This window comes from Schistocerca americana, chromosome 5 (assembly GCF_021461395.2).
Source record: "Schistocerca americana isolate TAMUIC-IGC-003095 chromosome 5, iqSchAmer2.1, whole genome shotgun sequence".
NCBI classification, from domain to species: Eukaryota; Metazoa; Arthropoda; class Insecta; order Orthoptera; family Acrididae; genus Schistocerca; species Schistocerca americana.
Genome location: NC_060123.1, coordinates 242383205 through 242402359, shown reverse-complemented (window position 1 = coordinate 242402359; position 19155 = coordinate 242383205). Strand labels below are relative to the sequence as shown.

General features: G+C 38.7%; 1 protein-coding gene across 1 annotated transcript in view; it reads right to left on the bottom strand.

Moving 5' to 3' along the window:
- LOC124616790 (gamma-tubulin complex component 6) overlaps nt 1-19155 on the bottom strand; it is a 254299-nt gene that overhangs the window by 107317 nt on the left and 127827 nt on the right. The window contains exon 8 of the mRNA XM_047145205.1: nt 15338-15499. Within this exon, the coding sequence (XP_047001161.1) occupies nt 15338-15499 (162 nt within the window). The remainder of the gene's footprint in view (nt 1-15337; nt 15500-19155) is intronic.

Sequence of the window (19155 nt, the reverse complement as noted above, 5' to 3'; positions counted from 1 at the left end):
TTTTGTCTCTAAAGGGCAGAGAGATAACAGGTACTGGCAACACAATGGATCGATCCTTATGCAACTTTTCATTGCTCAGTTAGGGAGGGGTTTCCTGTATCTGTAGATCTTTAGCCTCTAACATGGTTTTGACACACTGGCAATATTTTCCTTAAATGGACATGTTATGACACTGAAGTGTTGGTAATTCTTGGAATCACATTTCAATTTCTAAACCTCATGCCACCTTCTTCAATTTTGACATTCTTACTGAAGACTGGCCTCAAGTTTGGTACACATTAAGCCAACAAAAATCACCAAACCTGAACTTGACAGTTGCCACCCTTTTGCAAATGAAACAGTTTTGACATTTGTGCCAAAGTTAACCGTTCAGAAGCTGACTCCTTACATAAATACACTGACAATCTAACCTCTTTCTTCACTGCTCATACATATCCCATCAGGTTAGGTAGAAGGCAATTTCCCATGTCACATTACTCAAATCTGGAGCTAATGATTCCTATAAAATAATAATAATAATAAAAAAAGAAAAACAAAGGAATACGCCACGGCACCCTAGATGCCAGGCACTGATGACATCATGCAAAACATATAAATCATGTGTGTTGCACCAAGCTCAGACCCTAAAATTCAGATTGTAGTGTTTCGAGAATTTCCGTGCAAATTCTAGAACTACTCGGCCTACTACCGTCTCGAACACACGAGATTTTAAATATAAGTGTGAGGGAGCCTATTCACTCCACATGAAGAGGATAAGATGTGTATTCAGATTCATAGTGAGAAGAGGAATGGTTACTAAACCAAATCTCTCATAAATGTTATTTAGTTGGTTTCTGGCAGTCATATATCTATGTTCTGCAGACAATTCTGTTTGGTTTCGAGTCAAATACATCATCAGTCAATGAGTACAGTGACACTAAAGTTTGTGTATGTCATCATCACATTACAAAAATAAGAAAATATTATTTTTTGCCTCACACGTCGCAAAGCGTTAGAACGTGGCGACCTGTGTGGAAGGGCAGAAGAAAACAGGAATTTTGAGATGAAAATGAGATAAGAAGATATTATGTGTTGCCATAGCAACCGAGCATAACAAGACCAAAGAACCAGTCCACAGAATTGGATACTGCCTAAAAATTCAAATGGTGAAAAATAGTAAATGTACAAAAATGGAAGGCGTAAGAAAGTAATAACACTAAAAGAACGGGGAGAAGATCTCGACGTATTAAACTAAGAAGAGATATGCCGAGAACAATTTGACTAAGAAGATCTGGTGTGGGGAGTATACAGCTCTCACACATTGTGAGTACGCAGACGCAGAAACCAACATCTGACGCCACCGGCACCAGTTGCTGTTCACCGGTGCTGACCTACTTCCACATTCGCTCACCAATGCCTATGTGGAAACCAACAACTGACGCCACCGGTACCAGTTGCTGTTCATCAGTGGTGGTTACACATCCGCTCGCCGACGCAGCCTAAACTCTATGCCGGGTGAGTGTAAAAAAGAACTTTATTGTTTTAGTACAAACTAGTAAGAACTGTTAAGTGAACAATATTATTGTAGTTATTATACTCAGAGTTGAATTTTTTTAATGATTACCAGATCTAAAGATAATAAGAATATGAATGACTTAGGGCAATTGGAAAAAACCAAGAACCAGCTATGGCTATGAGAGTCAGAAGAGAAATGCCAGACTGGTCTGAGTTAGTAAAGCTAATCAATGTTCAAAATTTGGTAGTTCATGCGAAACCATGGGGGCTTTAAAGACTGAATTTGACAATTTAAATAATAAGGCAGAGGATTTGAAATTTGAATTAAAGAATGAAGTAACTAACTCTTTAAACCTCCATGTAAATCAACTGTTCACTGACTTTAGTCAGAAACAGAATGATCAATTACAAGATTTAGCAAAAAAGTTAGAATTTGATGTTGAAGAAAAATGTAATACTGTAGAATCAGAAATCAATGAAAAGTTGGGATCAATTGAAAATGTATGCAATGTTAAGTTTGATGCTGTAAAGCAGGGATTGCATACTTTAAAAGATAGCATTGAAAAGCAAGATAAGTATAGCGAATTAATACCTGTCATTCAATTGCAAATTACAGGTGTAAGTACATGAGTAGACAGTGTAGAAAGAAGCTTCAAAGAGAAGATAGCAAGCTCTGATATCATAAATGTTAGTAGTCTGGAGCAGCAGGTAGAGAAAATTGTAGATCGGAAAGTCACTGAGAGAATAACATCCAGGAATGCATCGCCTATGGATTCTTCCAAATTTACTGATGCCAGGAAGAGCACAGATGAAATATGGAGAGAATTCAAACTTATCCAGGATAGAGTAGAATATAGAATAACTTCATCTAATGTGGTATTGAGTAGTGAAGTTGTGATTGTTTTGCAGTGGGGAGACTTTCAAACAAAATTTAACGAGAAGTACTGGTCTGCACTTGCTCAAGTGAAATTAATATCAGATCCATGGGATCCGGGCAGAGTCATCTATCCCCCAGGGATGTTAACACTCTGAGTGACGACCATCGGATCCCGAGTTGTTTTCGGTGTTTCTTCCAAAATAGATTTCCTGCACCAAATTCCCTTCAAATCTTAAGCTATTCTGTCATCTATTTCTGAATTCTTAAACTACCCTATAATCTGATTATCTAGGAAACTGGATATGACTATAACCTAAGGACTGGCTTAAGAGAATCACGGATAAAAGGTGATCTCCAGACGAAATAAACTGAATGAGATATTATGTTTCTGGAAAAATATAGTATCAGGTGAATATTTGAACAACTGTTATACCATAGTGTTTAGATTTTTTATTTTGTGTAGCATATTTTATACCTTTTATAAAATGTGATGTAGATGGGAGGGTTTGTATCAGTTTTGGAAAGCAGTGGGTATTGTGGATAACAGCATGCAGCATCGTTTACAAGAACACATAAATCATGACTAACACAAAACACACACCACACCTTTTTAACAACCCTCGCAAACAAGTGTGTCTGATTCTTCACCATTTGCCATTTCCATAGGGTTGCTAAGATTTCCTTCGGGGACCTCAAGAATGAAGGTAGGAACGTCCATTCTGTAGGAGGCGATTTAACACCAAACCTCCTCCAGCTTCTCACTCAAGTACCGGCAAGGTAGGGATCCTGGGGAAGGGGGGTGGAAAGGGTTTCCTGTCTTTGGGGCTATCTTCTTTTTCTTCTTCGATCTTAGCAACCATTTCTATTTATTTCCTTTCTTACTTCTCTTTTGAGGACCTATCTATTTTTTCACTCTTTCCATATTCATCTACCTCTATCGAAGAAGTCCTCCTTAGTTTCTGTGGTTTCCAATAACCTACATCTTATAGGCCAGAGAATCACACATCTGCATACACACAAAGCTACACTTAAACACAAACATTAAAATTACCTACTCAGAAAGGAAAGGGGGGGGGGGGGGCGTACCCGGCACTTATTGAATATAAAGAGCAGGTGTACCTACATGGAGATAGGACGACCTGTGGCCTAAAAATTAGGGATGTTGTAAAAAGGGGCGTACCTGCCAGAATGGAAAGAGGAAGTGTACTCATATGGTCAACCAACAGGCACGGTATAGGTACTGATCCTAGCAGGAGGGGACAGTATTGTGACAGAAGTCACATGTTTTATCTTAGGTAAGTTTATGAGTGTCAAAAGAGAACATTTTTATTTTGCCCAGAGTTCCTCCAAACTACAGTCTATAAATAATGAGACTATTACATACTAAAGAAGTAGTAGAAAGAATTAGAATAAAAATAAAGTACTCAAGTGTTATGAACACCAGAAGTTTGTGCTTGGAGTTAAAGAAAGAGTCCTCACAATTCCTAAGTAATAATAACACAGACTGAAAGCATAAATAAATATGCTTATGTTCTTAAAAAAACATCGGAAGCTTGCTCTATAGACTACGAAGATTTAAGGGTGAAGAAAATAAAATAAAATAAAATAAAAGTATATAAACCTATGTAATAGATGAATACTTTTAAAATGTGAATTGTTATTATGTATTATGTTAATGTACATAATGATAATGTATAAAATATCACATGTTCGATTTGAGGAGGGAGATATGTAGTGTTTCGAGAATTTCCGCGTAAATTCTAGAATCACTCATCCTACTACCATCTTGAACACACGATATTTTAAATATAAGTGTGAGAGAGCCTATTCACTCCACATCACCTGTCTGTGTGTGCGGCGGTCGAACGGCATCGACAAGTGTTTGCTGGAAGCCGTAGTGAAAGAACAAGGAATGTTTATGTATTCAGTGCTGTTCTGTAACTTTGACGATTATAGTGACAAAAGAACAATGGAGTTGGAAAAAGACTTTTAATTAATGTTCATTCTGGACATGAAGAGGATAAGAGGTGTATTGAGATCATATTGAGAAAGGACAAGATTATCAACCCAACCTTACCTTGTATGTAAATCTACTTCATTTCTAACCTTGGGAGATGCAAAGAGCCTTACTTGATAGTATTTGTTTATGTGGAGGCTGAGATCTGTAAAAGTTTGATGTTCAAACATACGTCGTTGAGTGAAGCAAAAGAAACTGCATAAGCCAGCCTAGTTTTATATAGGGACCGATGACCATAGCAGTCTGGTCCCTTTAATCCCACAAACCAATCAACCTAGTTTTATAAGTAGAAAGAGTCTGGAGAAATTCCTGTTCTTAGCAAATATACTTCACAGAAGAAGAGAAAAGGAGGTTGGAGCAGCAAGCTAACCAGCAAGGAAAGTCAGCTGACAATCTCAAGTAAGTCGTATTGTTAAAGAAGTGGGAGTTTATACACATACTTCACCACTTTAAATCATCTAAAGTGTTAGAAGATGACACAGGACTTCACAAGCCCGGAACTCAGCGGCCTGGCCAGCAGAGGCATCAACAGCACTCCTATGAGGCGGCATACAATGTGACAATAGAGGTTATTGACAAACCATACCTCTTCAGGCATCCACTGTGTCACATGCTGAAAATAGGCCCACAAACATCAAGTTGCGAGGAGAGTACTTAGTCTGGCGCATGAGGTTTGGACGGCAGTTCTATCGTAGCCAGCAACTGGCTTCAATTACGCTTCGCCAAGGACTCAGCTGTAACCCTGGACTGCTTGCAGCCTCCATGGGGATTCTATGTGTTTTGCAAAGAACCAGCTAGGATGTGATATCATTTGCACTGTCGCTCTACTAACCGACTAGTGTTTGTTCTTTCCATAAACTGTCAGGGCTTGGGCATTCTGGCTGAGGACTCTGATCCTCCTGATGTGTCATTTGTGCAATCGATCCTCCACATTCTACAGAGTTATTGTCAATTACAGTGGCGTTCGATGGGTTCCTTCTGAGTTACAAATTGATACTGGCTCATCCACCACTATCACTGATTGGTCCACTTATTAAAAGTTAGGGGTGCCTCCATGCCAGCATTTTGATACACTTCTAAACAGCTTCAGTAATGACCTCATTGAGATCATGGGCACTCTTTCCGCCCAGATACAATTTGGGTCAGAAACCCTAACTGCCTGGATCCTCGTGTACACTACACCCGGTGCGTCTGACTTACTTTGCCTCAATCTCTTCAATGATTTGGGGTTGGACATTCATAATACTGACCCCACCATCACTGCTGTGGACTATTACTAATACACATCTGAATTTGTTTCCAAGTTCCTGTCTGTGTTTTCTCTGCCTTCCACTAGGGTCATTAACTTCAAGGCACACATCACCTTATTATCCACAGCTATCCCCAAATTTTGCAAAGCTCATACAGTGCCATTTGCTCTTCATGACAAACTCCACCTTGTGGTATGGAGACTTGAAGATGAGGGGATTTTGACACCCATCTCCAACAGACAACAAGGAAACCCTTCAATGTCACTGAAAAGCTTAACAGAGCCCTTTGGTTTATGGTAATTTTAGCACAACAGTGAATTCTCAATCTGTGACAGACTCTTACCCTATTCTGACGATGGAAGACATTCCTATGACGCTTTTAGAGGCAAAGTTTTCACAAAAATTTGACCTGCACAACACATACCTTCAACTTCCAACTGATGCCACATCCCATGAAGTGTTAGTCTTTGATATTCCCTTTGGCCTGCGTAGGTATAACTGCCTTCTCTTTGGAATCACAAGTGCACCTGCCATTTTCCAGCAGTACCTTGAATGGTTAATTCACAGTGTGCCTGGCACTGCAAACTATCTGGACAGTACTCTGGTGGCTGATAAATCCACCACAAACCTTCTGCATCGACATCTACAAACCTACTTCACAAGCCACCATATGGTGTGAGGGAGAGGTTACCCTGTACCACTACTCGTCATTTCCTTTTCTGTTCCACTCACAAATAGAGCAAGGGAAAAACGACTATCTGGAAAAACGACTATCTGTATGCCTCCTTACAAGCCCTAATCTCTCTAATTTTATCTTCATGGGCATGGTTGACCTTGCTGACAATTTGGATTTATTATTTTCAATTTTTGATTGAGTGAACTTAAAGTGTAACAAAGACAAGTGGAGTATCTCGATCTCAGGAATCCAACTGACTCCACAATATTTTGAGGCCATTCAACACCTGCCTGAGCCCACGGATAGATCCCAGTTGAAATCCATCCTTGGGAAACTCAACTATTATCGTGTCGCACCTCATGCCACAGAGCATGAGAAACCTTTGCACCACCTTCTCCACAAAAATTTTCCCTGGAAATGGTCATCTAGCTCTAATGAAGCCTATCAATAATTGCAGCAAGTACTGTTGCAGCCCACTTGCTTGACTGCATACAATTCCCCAGAAACTCTCGTCTTGGTGGCTGACACATAGGATTCTGGGCTGGGGCGTTTCAAAATATGGCTGAAGATGACGATTGGTTGAGTAACGTGTTGTGGACCGACGACGCTCATTTCACGCTCTGAGGGTCTGTCAATGCTCACAACTGCAGAATTTGGGCTACCGAAAATCCTAGAACTGTCATGGAAACTCCATTGCACAATGAGAAAGTCATGGTATGGGTTGGATTTACCACATCTACCGTTATCGCGCCGTTCTTCTTCGAGGAAATGCGTGATTCTGGTTTTGTAACTGATACCGTGACGGGTGAGAGGTACGCCAATATGTTACAGAATCACATCATCCCCAGCCTGGCTGATAAACACCTGCTGGAACGTATGATGTTCATGCAGGATGGCGCTCCACCCCATATTGCTAGATGCGTGCAAGATCTCTTGCGCGTGTCGTTTGGTGATGATCGTGTGCTCAGCCACCACTTTCATCATGCTTGGCCTCTCAGGTCCCCAGACCTCAGTCTGTGCGATTATTGGCTTTGGGGTTACCTGAAGTCGCAAGTGTATCGTGATCGACCGACATCTCTAGGGATGCTGAAAGACAACATCCGACGCCAATGCCTCACCATAACTCCGGACGTGCTTTACAGTGCTGTTCACAACATTATCCCTCGACTACAGCTATTGTTGAGGAATGATGGTGGACATATTGAGCATTTCCTGTAAAGATCATCATCTTTGCTTTGTCTTACTTTGTTATGCTAATTATTGCTGTTCTGATCAGATGAAGCGCCAGCTGTCGGACATTTTTTGAACTTTTGTATTTTTTTGGTTCTAATAAAATCCCATGTCATTCCAAGCATGTGGGTCAATTTGTACCTCTCTATCTAAATTATTCCGTGATTTATTCAGTTTTCAAATTTATACTGACTTTTTGATCACCCGGTACATGGAAAGTGATAATTGAATTGAAAACATTTGTAAAATAAGCAGACAGACAACAGATGGATTTGCATAAAAAGTCAATGTAACCAGGTGCTCACGACAAAAGAAAGAAATGTTGGGAGGCAAAGAGACTGGGAAATCATGAAGATAAACACCACTCAAGATGTGGGACGGGATGAGAGGGAAAAATAGATCATAGTGAATGACAGAGAAGGTATTAGGCATATTATAGATGATTGTACAGACATAACATATACCAAAAGAGCAGGAAATCAAAGGGAGAATGAAAAAAATTAAATAAAAAGGACCGAATGGGAATTAAGTGCAAAAACAGACTGTACCAAGAAAAATTACTGTAAGTAGACTGCAGGGAAGTGGTAAGAACAGAGCAAAAGTTGTCGAGCAATTTCCCATCTTTCAAGTTATAAAATCCTGGTATTAGGTGGGAGAATGAGACAGTGAGCATGCTACAGCAGCCACTATTGTGTCACAGATGTGCACTGCAACAGGGAAGTGTCCATTTACCCTTATTAACAATTTGGTGGTTGTCTTATAAATATGAAAGACCAGGCAGTGGTTGCACATTAGTTGGTATATAACTGTTTCAATGCTGGCTGTCCCTTTGATGGCATAGGTCTTGTCAGTAATAGGATTTGCACAGGTAGTAGGATGAGAATGCATAAGACAAATAATTTATTGTCTTGTGACAATTTCAGTGATGTTGATAGCAACAAGGCAATAAGATGGGTTTACAAGGAGCTCGGAGTCCAAACCAGAGCATAGTGGAGATTGTGCGGCAATATTTTTTTTTTTATTTATTTGTTTATATAATTATTTTTTTGACACATGTATTGGGAAAGGAGGAGGGGGGGATGGAATGATGAAAAATGGTTCTAAGTGGTGTGAGCAGGGGCAGAATCTTGGACATTAGTGTAGGACACGATTTCAGAAAATTGCTTTATGAATTCTAGACTATGTACTCTGATGTATTCCATTCTCGGAAGACATCCACAAAAGAAAGCCAGTAGTCACAATCACAAAATTTTATTAATAAACACAGTTCCAACATTTCTCAAGATCCACTGAATGTGTATAGAACAAAAGTTTCCATAAATAAATGAAATTTCTTCACCAGTGAAATTAGTTTAGATGCAGGGAGGCCCTTCAAGGCAAAAATGTGTTTAAGGATTTTGAAGGTATGGGTAGAGGGTGTGGAGGCCATCTTCTTTGCAAAAGTGAAGCCAGTTCCAGTGTCAATGACTACAAGCCATGAGGTTCCCAAGAAGGGACTAACTAAATCCAAATGTACCCATGACCATCGAGCACAGGTGGTTGTCCAAGGGAAATAACATCAAGCAGGGGCAGCCTGCTTTCTCTGGCTTGTGGAGCAGGATGCAGCTATCTGTGATAGCAGAGACCATACTTCACCAGTAGATATGTTGGCACGCCAGCCTCTTTCTGAGTACCATGTCCCAGTGGCCCTCGTGGAGTAGATCAAGAACTCAACACTGCAGTGCCTCAGGGATGATGACGTGTTCATTTGGTGCCCCCTTGAGTGGGGATGGTGTGTTGGTGGGTAGGTCCAAAACTTGTGGAGGTCTGGTTGATTGAAGGCTTTGTTATGGAAGGGCGAGCCTCCCATAGCACCTGATCTACTGTTGTGTGCCTCCAGATGAGATGGACATTGAAAGGGAGCCTGTCTATTGCATCTTCTGCCTCAGAATCCACGTGGAAACAAACAACGAGTCAGTGTCAACCCCGGAGTCCTGTCTTAGAGGTGGTCAAGATGGCAGGTCAGCATTAGCATGATGTGTAGTGGAGTGATATTTGATATCATAAATGTAGCTTGACAGGAACAGCGGCCAGCATTGGATGTGGCATGCCATCTTAGTTCAGTTGGGGATGGAGGACTTGAATAGTGGCAGCAGAGGTTTGTGTTCAGCTAGAAGGGTGAAGTTTCTGCCATAGGCGTAGTCATGGAATTTCTTGATGCCAGGGATAATGGCAGAAAGATTAAAATAACTGTACTTCCAAATGCTGGAGAGTACATTTAAATTCATACAATAAAATATCAGGGGCTGGAAAAATAAAGTTAATAACTTATTATTTACCTAAATAAAGTAGGAAGTTGATATGTAGATGATTTACTTTGACTGAGTGCCTTGTAAATACGAGAATAGAAATGTTAAATGTTGCAGATTATAAATTAGGAGCTTCTTGTTGCTGAAGCAATACAGAGAAAGGAGGAGTTGTCAAGTACATGCTAAATAATCATAAATTCAAAACTACAGACAGAAGTAGATTTTGCACAGAACAAAACATGGAAACATGTGCATGTGAAATTTTGTCTCACAGCACAATTATAATTATTACATTTTACAGAGCCCCAGTGGGAATCTGCCTTATGTCACTCATCTGACAAAGGGAGGCAAATAATAATTTGTGATGATTTCAGTATTGATTCTAGGAATGAGCCTGTGAAAAAACATTTTATAGAAATTTTAGTTAATCTCAGATGTAAACTTTCCCAGCAGAAACGTGCAGGTCACTTTAATACTCAATGTTTTTGTATAAGAGGACATAGTCAATAAGGTTGATGTTCAGTGAGTATGAAATGTGTTATCACACCATGATGGCCAATTTACCATAACAGACAACATAACTCTAAATCATGTATTAACTAGGAAAAGTGTGAGAACAGTTAATGAACTCACATGAACAAAGTTCTGGATTCAGTTAATAACAAAATGGCAACAACGGGTTTATTTTGTGACTTGTCAAAAGCCTTTGACACTGTGAACCACCAAATCCTATTACAGAAAGCAGATATATTAGGAATAAGTGGCGTAGCAAATGAGTGGTCAGAATCCCTCACAGATAGAAAGGAGGCCTGGTCTCATCTAACTAGAGAACCATTAACCGTGGAGTGCCCCAAGGATCCATTATTGGTTCTTTCCTTTTCTTCATATTTATAAATAACGTACCTCAAAGTACAAAGTTACAGTGTTTTTTTACCATTTTTGTGGATGACACCAACATTATGATTGATGGTCATACATGTCAAAAATTTTAAGGATCTGCTAAGAATATTCTTATTGATTTAATGAAATAGTTTAACATCAATGGACTCTCATTGCACTTTAATAAGACTAAATATATCAGTTTACTGCAACTGCTCAAACTGAGGATGAGTTAACTGTGAAGTGTGTGACTGAGTCAATAGAAAGAGCTGAAACAACAAAGTTTTTAGATGTTGTAATCGACTCCAGAGTAAACTGGTCTCATCATATAATAAACCTGCAGAAGAGACTCAGCTCATCAATTTTTGCCCTAAGCGTCTCTCCAAGAGCGGAAATATACACACAATGAATGTAGCATACTACAGATATTTCCATTCTCTTATATTTTGGGGAAACCAAACACTAGCAAAGAAAATACTCTTGTTTCAAAAACATGTTTTAAGAATAATAAGCAACGTGGACTCTAGATGTAGTTGTAGAAACCTTTTCCAGAAACTAAAAATACTTACTGTTGCTTCCCAGTGCATATTTTCTCTTACGTGTTTCATCAGAAAAAATTATGAGTTTTATAAAAGAGATAGTGTATACCATGGATATGATACTATGAGAAAGCATGATTTTCACAATGACTGTAAAAATCTGACTATGGTGCGAAAGGGTGTGCAGTTCTCTGGTGCAAAAGTTTTTAATGCTCTCCCTCCAGATATTAAAAGCAAATTTGATAACCATTCCTCTTTTAGGGAGCATCTGAAGCAATTTCTATTGGAAAGGTCATTTTACAGCTTGGAAGAGTTTTTTAGCCACAGTGATAAAACCTAATAGATCTGTGAACCACAAATTTTGAGTTTGACATACTATACTGTAAGTTTGAGCAGTGGTGAAGGTACTGCATTCATGTAATATTCAAAGTTATTTTCAGTGATTTTATATTTGGCTTTCACCTATAGTGTCCAACGTTTGCTGTAATCTGTCATTCTTACCACACATGTGTAATGCAAATATGGTGTATTACTTTTGTATGATTGACTGTTTTAATACTACCTATGTATAGATTATTTACTGGCACACTCTGTATCCTTGTGAGTTTACCACAGTTGGATTGATGGAGTGAGAAATAAATAAACAGACACTTTTAGCAGGAACCCACAAAGCATCAGCTGCTATGAGGTATCTTACGGAGAGAATGTAAATTTTAGATTTAATGCATTTCCGAGTACATGTCTCTCCCCTTTTAATATCTGTTTCCACATGAAACACCAGTGATGCCCGAAAGAAACCATGAATAATGAATATGAAGTATTGTTCTTTATTGATAAGAGATATAAAAACATAGAAAAGCTTTTATGGTATGCCAGAGGTTAATAAGTCTACCTCGGCAGCAAGAGACAATGGTCATGAGAGTGAGAGTTGCACTTGTGTGTGTGTGTGTGTGTGTGTGTGTGTGTGTTTCATCTAATACAGAATAACGCTTTTTGGCCAAAAACTTACTTGTTTGACAGTCTTTTGTTGCACCTGTCTGCGACTCAACATTTCCACTATGTAGTGAGTAGCAACGTATCCTTTTCACAAACTATCATTATTCTATCTGGGATTTTCCACTATTTCGAAATAATATCAGATCAATATGTATCATAGTTAGACAGGAAATAAGGAAACATATCATGTAACAAGATGAACTATTAACTAAAGATAATAATCAAACTGTCCATGCCATCAAATATAGAGCAAGACTTTTTACCAGTCACTTTCTAAATGCAACTGATAAACTCTATACAGTTAGCTCAAAAGAAAAAGCATAGCAGTATATGTGACAATCAGTACAACAAGCATTCAGTCAAACTGAGATCGCCAGCTTCTTATAGGGAAACAAGAAAACTAATTATCTATCTTAAAAGTAAATATTCTCATATGGTTGATAAAACAGCTAGCAAAATATTAAAGGAATGTTGTTCTGTATAGCTACTATACTCAGTCATACATTTACTGCAGTATTTTCACAAGGTATCTTCTTTAAGAAAGGAAGTAGGAAGATATTAATAACCACAGACAAGTTTTACTATTTACTCTATACTTATAAGTTTTGCAAAAAGAAATGCATTTAGTAATGGCTAAGCATGTCTACAAACATACAATTCTGAGCCTATCACAATTTGAATTCCAGAAAGACCTCATTACTGAACATGGCATCTACAATTTCATTGTTCATTTATTAAAATATGTGAATGATAAGATTACATCTAGGGGGAGTTTTGTGACCTGTCTAAGGCATCTGACTGTGAAAATCACAAATTTATTTTTGAGATACTTAAAATTTATGGCTTTCCAGGTACAATGAGTAAGTGGCTCACTTCATATTTAACTGAAGGGAAGTGAAGGGTCATATCAGATAGCTCATGGAGCTCTCATGATGAACCTCCTTCTGAGTGGAAACAAACTACTAGTGTCATTCCACAGAGTTGAGTTCTGGGACCACTCTTGTTCTTGCTATACATGAATGACCTCCTACCTTACACAGATAAAGCAGAAATAGTACTATTTGGTGATTATGCAAGCATTTTAATCAACCCCAAAAGAGCTGCTGTAAAAGAAGGTAAGAAATATTCAAAATTGTTACTACCTGTTCCTTGTGAACTGGCTATCACTTACTTTAGCGGAAAAAAAAGATCATTCAATCTGCTTAATGCAATATACATCACCATCCATGCCAATGTAGGACAAGAGAAAGGAAATATTTAAAACTGATTGTTCAAGATTTCTGTGTGTGCATACTGATCAGAACTTGAATTAGAAATGACTTACTATTGATCTTCTCAAATGCTTGAATTCAGTGGCATTTGTTATATGTGTAATTGAACATTTTGGTAATAAAAGCATTAAAAAATTAATTACATTACAACCTTACATTCACTGATGCAATATGAAATAATTTTCTGGAGCAATATCACACACAGACACAAAGTATTCATTGTATACAAATGTGTTGTAAGGATAACATCTAGTGGCCATTCTTGATCTTCAGGTAGGTGACTGTTTACAAAATTTGGCACACAATTATGAATTACATTTACTCTTGTATAAAGTTTGTTGTGAAAAATCAGGCACCATTTCAAAATAATAGTAGCATTCAATATAACACTAGGGGGAAAAAATTGCTACACTATCCACAATTTACCTTACCCATGCACAGAAATGGCGAACTTCATGAATATGATCTACAGAAGATACAACAAACTAAACTAGGATACACATCTACTGAGAGTGATCCACATGCCCCAGCACTTAGCAAGGGAGTGAAGTGCTCAATGTAGAAACTCCTGTGCACATTGAAAACAAAAGTGAACACCACTTTACCAGCCTTCAAGGAAAAAAGAGACGTCTCAGACAAAGGGAGCCATAATGCCACCACTCTATGTTCTTCTGTTTGGAGACAAGAGTAAACGGTGGCACCAAGTGTCATCACATGTCAAAACTTTGGTAGTGAAATCCGTTCCTACTCCATGTATCATGACATATGGACCTCGAAAACACACATTCTTGGCATAGTCTGAGTCTCTAATACATTTTTGGGCACTCACTAAGCACAGCCTTTGTTTTTAACAAGTTTCTTTTGAATTATGTGAAACACAGCTCCCTTGTTTATCAAACTTAGCAGCAATTCCAAGAGAGGTATCTTTGCATGTGATATGATCCATAGCCAAAATTATGGCAGAGTTTGAGACAACGTGCATTTGACCAAGCTATCGGAAGGCCTTGATGCTCTGTTGTTTCAGTGTACAATGCTGACAACATCAGAACATGGAAGATACTGCTCTCTATATGCCTGCTTTAGACTGTGATAAATTTCTGAAGCATGCTTGCCTTCAGTATGAAGAATTCTCCACATTGGTGTATAACAACTGTTCATGAATGAAGAAATGGGTTAATGAGTTTACTACAAACATGCTATCTGTAGTGGGAAAAATAGTCTATCACCTATCAGCAAAACAGCAACCTACTGCAGTAGTTACAACCCTTTTATAGGAAATGTCTTATTTTCCTTTGTTGTATCTCATATGTAGAACTACTTTATTTCAGAATTGTACTGCTCTGTTTGTCAATGAACTGTTAGAGAACACACATGGAAGAAGAATCTATCACTTATTTTATTTAACACATATCATTTATAAATTAGATAATGGAGAAATATGGGTGATGAAAAGGCCATGATATGAGAAAAGAATAACACTCCATGTATAGAGGTAGCCTAATCAGGCCACAGTTTAGCAGTTCAGTTTAGTTCTGTTCAGTACAAGTTTGCACGTGACTCCTCCCCCCCCCCCCCCCCCCACCCCACCCCTCACACACATATGGTCAAGCTCACTCATGGAGAATGAATGTCCAAAAGAAGAGTTATAAAGTTGCCTCTATGCTGCTCAAAGTTCTCTCTAAACAAAGAGTGGCAGCCTCTTCTCATACCACTGTTTGCGTATAAACAGTATTTTCAAATTGTGACCTAATGGGAGGTTAAAAAGTTGGGCAATATAAACTGTAAATACATTGCAAATAAATATACTGTATTCATTTTACCTGATAAGCCAGACAACAACCTTCTGGAGGTGACTGCACCAATATTTCTAACTGATATATCAGTGATCCAACTGCCAAAAAATTTGTGAGAAAATTCTGTAATGTGTCAGGAGAAATTCCTTCTACACAGATATTTTGTGCTGTTGTGAATGCATCCAAGTCCTGGAGAAAAATTTAAAATTTATTACAAAAGACAGTAAATGCCAACTAAAAGTGGAAAGTAATATATTTAAATAACTTCAGAAACCATTCTCATAAAACAGAGACTCAAAACGAGTAAGCCATTAAGGTAATGCATTATGAGAAAGAAGCAATCATACTGATTTCAACACAAATAAAATATCACAAACTCTGTATATAGGGTTTGTTTGTTTGTGTGTGTGTGTGTGTGTGTGTGTGTGTGTGTGTGTGTGTGTGAATACAGACCTTATGGACTGAGCGTGCTTAGTGAGGAAACCTACTCAGTTAGTCAGTGGGTAGGTAACTGTTATACAGCACTCTTAATCAATACCATATGCATACTCATGCATAATGAGATGCAAGATGAAACAAAAACCAAATAAAGTATAAAAAGCAATCCCTTATCATGTTTTATGTATCTGATGAACACTTACAGAAGTAGATTTGCTAGCTTTTAAAAACTGAGTTACTTCATCCAGCAATGAAGAGAGGGGTAAATTTGTAAATTTGAAGTAACTACTATCTTGGTCTAGACAGCGTCAATCAGCCTCTCTCCAAGGACTACGATTTTCTTAAGTCAAGCCTCAAAATTACATTTTCCCAACCAACTATCATCTGCATATCACAAAAATTACTTTTTTGTCAACCCCCTGCTCAATGCAACATTCACAAACAGGTTCTTTTAGATTGCTCGGTCCACTTTCTTGTCATGTGGTTTGACTTTTGTGACTTTCTTGCTGCAGAATTTGCTCTGTGAATCTAGTAGTATCACCGGCCAGGCCTACTTTACAAAAAGCTTGTTAGCCACTGAATGAATAATATAATATAAGAGAAGACATAAAACCATGGTTCTGTTTCCCAATGACCACAAAACTGTAACTAAGAATTAATAATCACACTCACTGTCTTCAATCTGATAATACTCCTCATCATGTTTTTAAATGCAACACCCAAATCCAAGGTGGCTATTCCACCAAGCATGTGGCTCACTGAGAACTAGTACTTCAGAACTCACATGTGGCTACTTCCTCAAATGTAGCAGCATGTGCTTGGTTTCCACCACCTTCTTGGTTTCAACACATCCTGAAACTAGTTGCCCCCGCCCCCCCACTACACACACACACACACACACACACACACACACACACACACAGTTTTCATTGTTTTTTCTGTTGCCACTTTTTTTTAGTTCCATTCCTTTCCACCACTACTTGCAATTTTTTTTTCTCTTTTTCCATCTCTGTTCACCTCGTCTATATTTCTTAACAGTAAACATGGCTATGCTTCACAACCGCTAAATGTATGTATGGGAATTAGGTAGATTGCTTAAACTCCTTCCCTCTACACTCTGTCCATCTTCTCCTCCCTCTCTCTTTGCCCACCGCCCCCTCCCCGCAACTTCCTTTCTGTGCATCATCTCCTCCTCCCTCCTCTTCCTCTCCACCTCCTCCAGCCTGCCTCTCTCTGTCCATCACCCTCTCTACATCCATTTTCTCACCTCCCCTCTCCTCCCCCCACTCTGACCTTAATCTTGTTTTTTCCTAATGGGGAAAGGGAACTTGATCGGCCTCTGAAGTCACTTAAAATGACTGTGTAAATTGACTGGGATCATTGGTATATGAGATATGAGAGAGACCTCTGCAGCTACTGGATGTATGAGGATAGCAACTTCAGTCACAATACTTCACATATTTTAAATCTGCGGATGGGCAGGATTACGAAATTTCAAATGATTAAGATTTCATAATAGTATTCTAATCACAAGCCAATGAAGCATAAATACAACTTCCCTATTTTCTGTAAAATTGACAGCAAGGAAGAAAACAATATATCATATTTTTGTATATATCACTTTTGTTTAAAATCTATCCTACACTGCTAAATAAAGACAAGTCGTAGTTAAACATTGTTACCAAAAATTTCAAAAGTTCTTGACCAATTTACTTCAAATTTTTACACATTGCTCTCACAAGCATTCAAACACAGGCTACACATTTTTTATGTGTATAGGATTAAGTATACATTAATGTATGAATGGATACTTAATCCTATACACATTCATACATTAATGTATGAATGGGAACCCCCCCATGAACCATCGACCTTGCCATTGGTGGGGAGGCTTGCGTGCCTCAACGATACAGATAGCGGTACCGTAGGTGCAACCACAACGGAGGGGTATCTGTTGAGAGGCCAGTCAAACGTGTGGTTCCTGAAGAGGGGCAGCAGCCTTTTCAGTAGTTGCAGGGGCAACAGTCTGCATGACTATCTGATCTGGCCTTGTAACACTAACCAAAATGGCCTTGCTGTTCTGGTACTGCAAATGGCTGAAAGCAAGGGGAAACTACAGCCATAATTTTTCCCGGGGGCACGCAGCTTTACTGTATGATTAAATGATGATGGCGTCCTCTTGGGTAAAATATTCTGGAGGTAAAATAGTCCCCCATTCGGATCTCCGGGCGGGGACTACTCAAGAGGACGTTGTTATCAGGAGAAAGAAAAATGGCGTTCTACAGATCGGAGTGTGGCATGTCAGATCCCTTAATCGGACAGGTAGGTTAGAAAATTTAAAAAGGGAAATGGATAGGTTAAAGTTAGATATATTGGGAATTAGTGAAGTTCAGTGGCAGGAGGAACAAGACTTTTGGTCAGGTGAATACAGGGTTATAAATACAAAATCAAATAGGGGTAATGCAGGAGTAGGTTTAATAATGAATAAAAAATAGGAGTGCGGGTAAGCTACTACAAACAGCATAGTGAACGCATTATTGTGGCCAAGATAGACACAAAGCCCATGCCTACCACAGTAGTACAAGTTTATATGCCAACTAGCTCTGCAGATGACGAAGAAATTGAAGAAATGTATGATGAGATAAAAGATATTATTCAGGTAGTGAAGGGAGATGAAAATTTAATAGTCATGAGTGACTGGAATTCAAGAGTAGGAAAAGGGAGAGAACGAAACATAGTAGGTGAATATGACTTGGGGCTAAGAAATGAAAGAGGAAGCCGCCTGGTAGAATTTTGTGCAGAGCATAACTTAATCATAGCTAACACTTGGTTTAAGAATCATGAAAGAAGGTTGTATACATGGAAGAACCCTGGAGATACTAGTAGGTATCAGACAGATTATATAATGGTAAGACAGAGATTTAGGAACCAGGTTATAAATTGTAAGACATTTCCAGGGGCAGATGTAGACTCTGACCACAATCTATTGGTTATGAACTGTAGATTAAAACTGAAGAAACTGCAAAAAGGTGGGAATTCAAGGAGATGGGACCTGGATAAACTGAAAGAACCAGAGGTTGTACACAGTTTCAGGGAGAGCATAAGGGAACAACTGACAGGAATGGGGGAAAGAAATACAGTAGAAGAAGAATGGGTAGATTTGAGGGATGAAATAGTGAAGGCAGCAGAGGATCAAATAGGTAAAAAGACGAGGACTAGTAGAAACCCTTGGGTAACAGGAGAAATATTGAATTTAATTGATGAAAGGAGAAAATATAAAAATGCAGTAAATGAAGCAGGCAAAAAGGAATACAAACGTCTGAAAAATGAGATCGACAGGAAGTGCAAAATGGCTAAGCAGGAACGGCTAGAGGGCAAATGTAAGGATGTAGAAGCTTATCTCATGA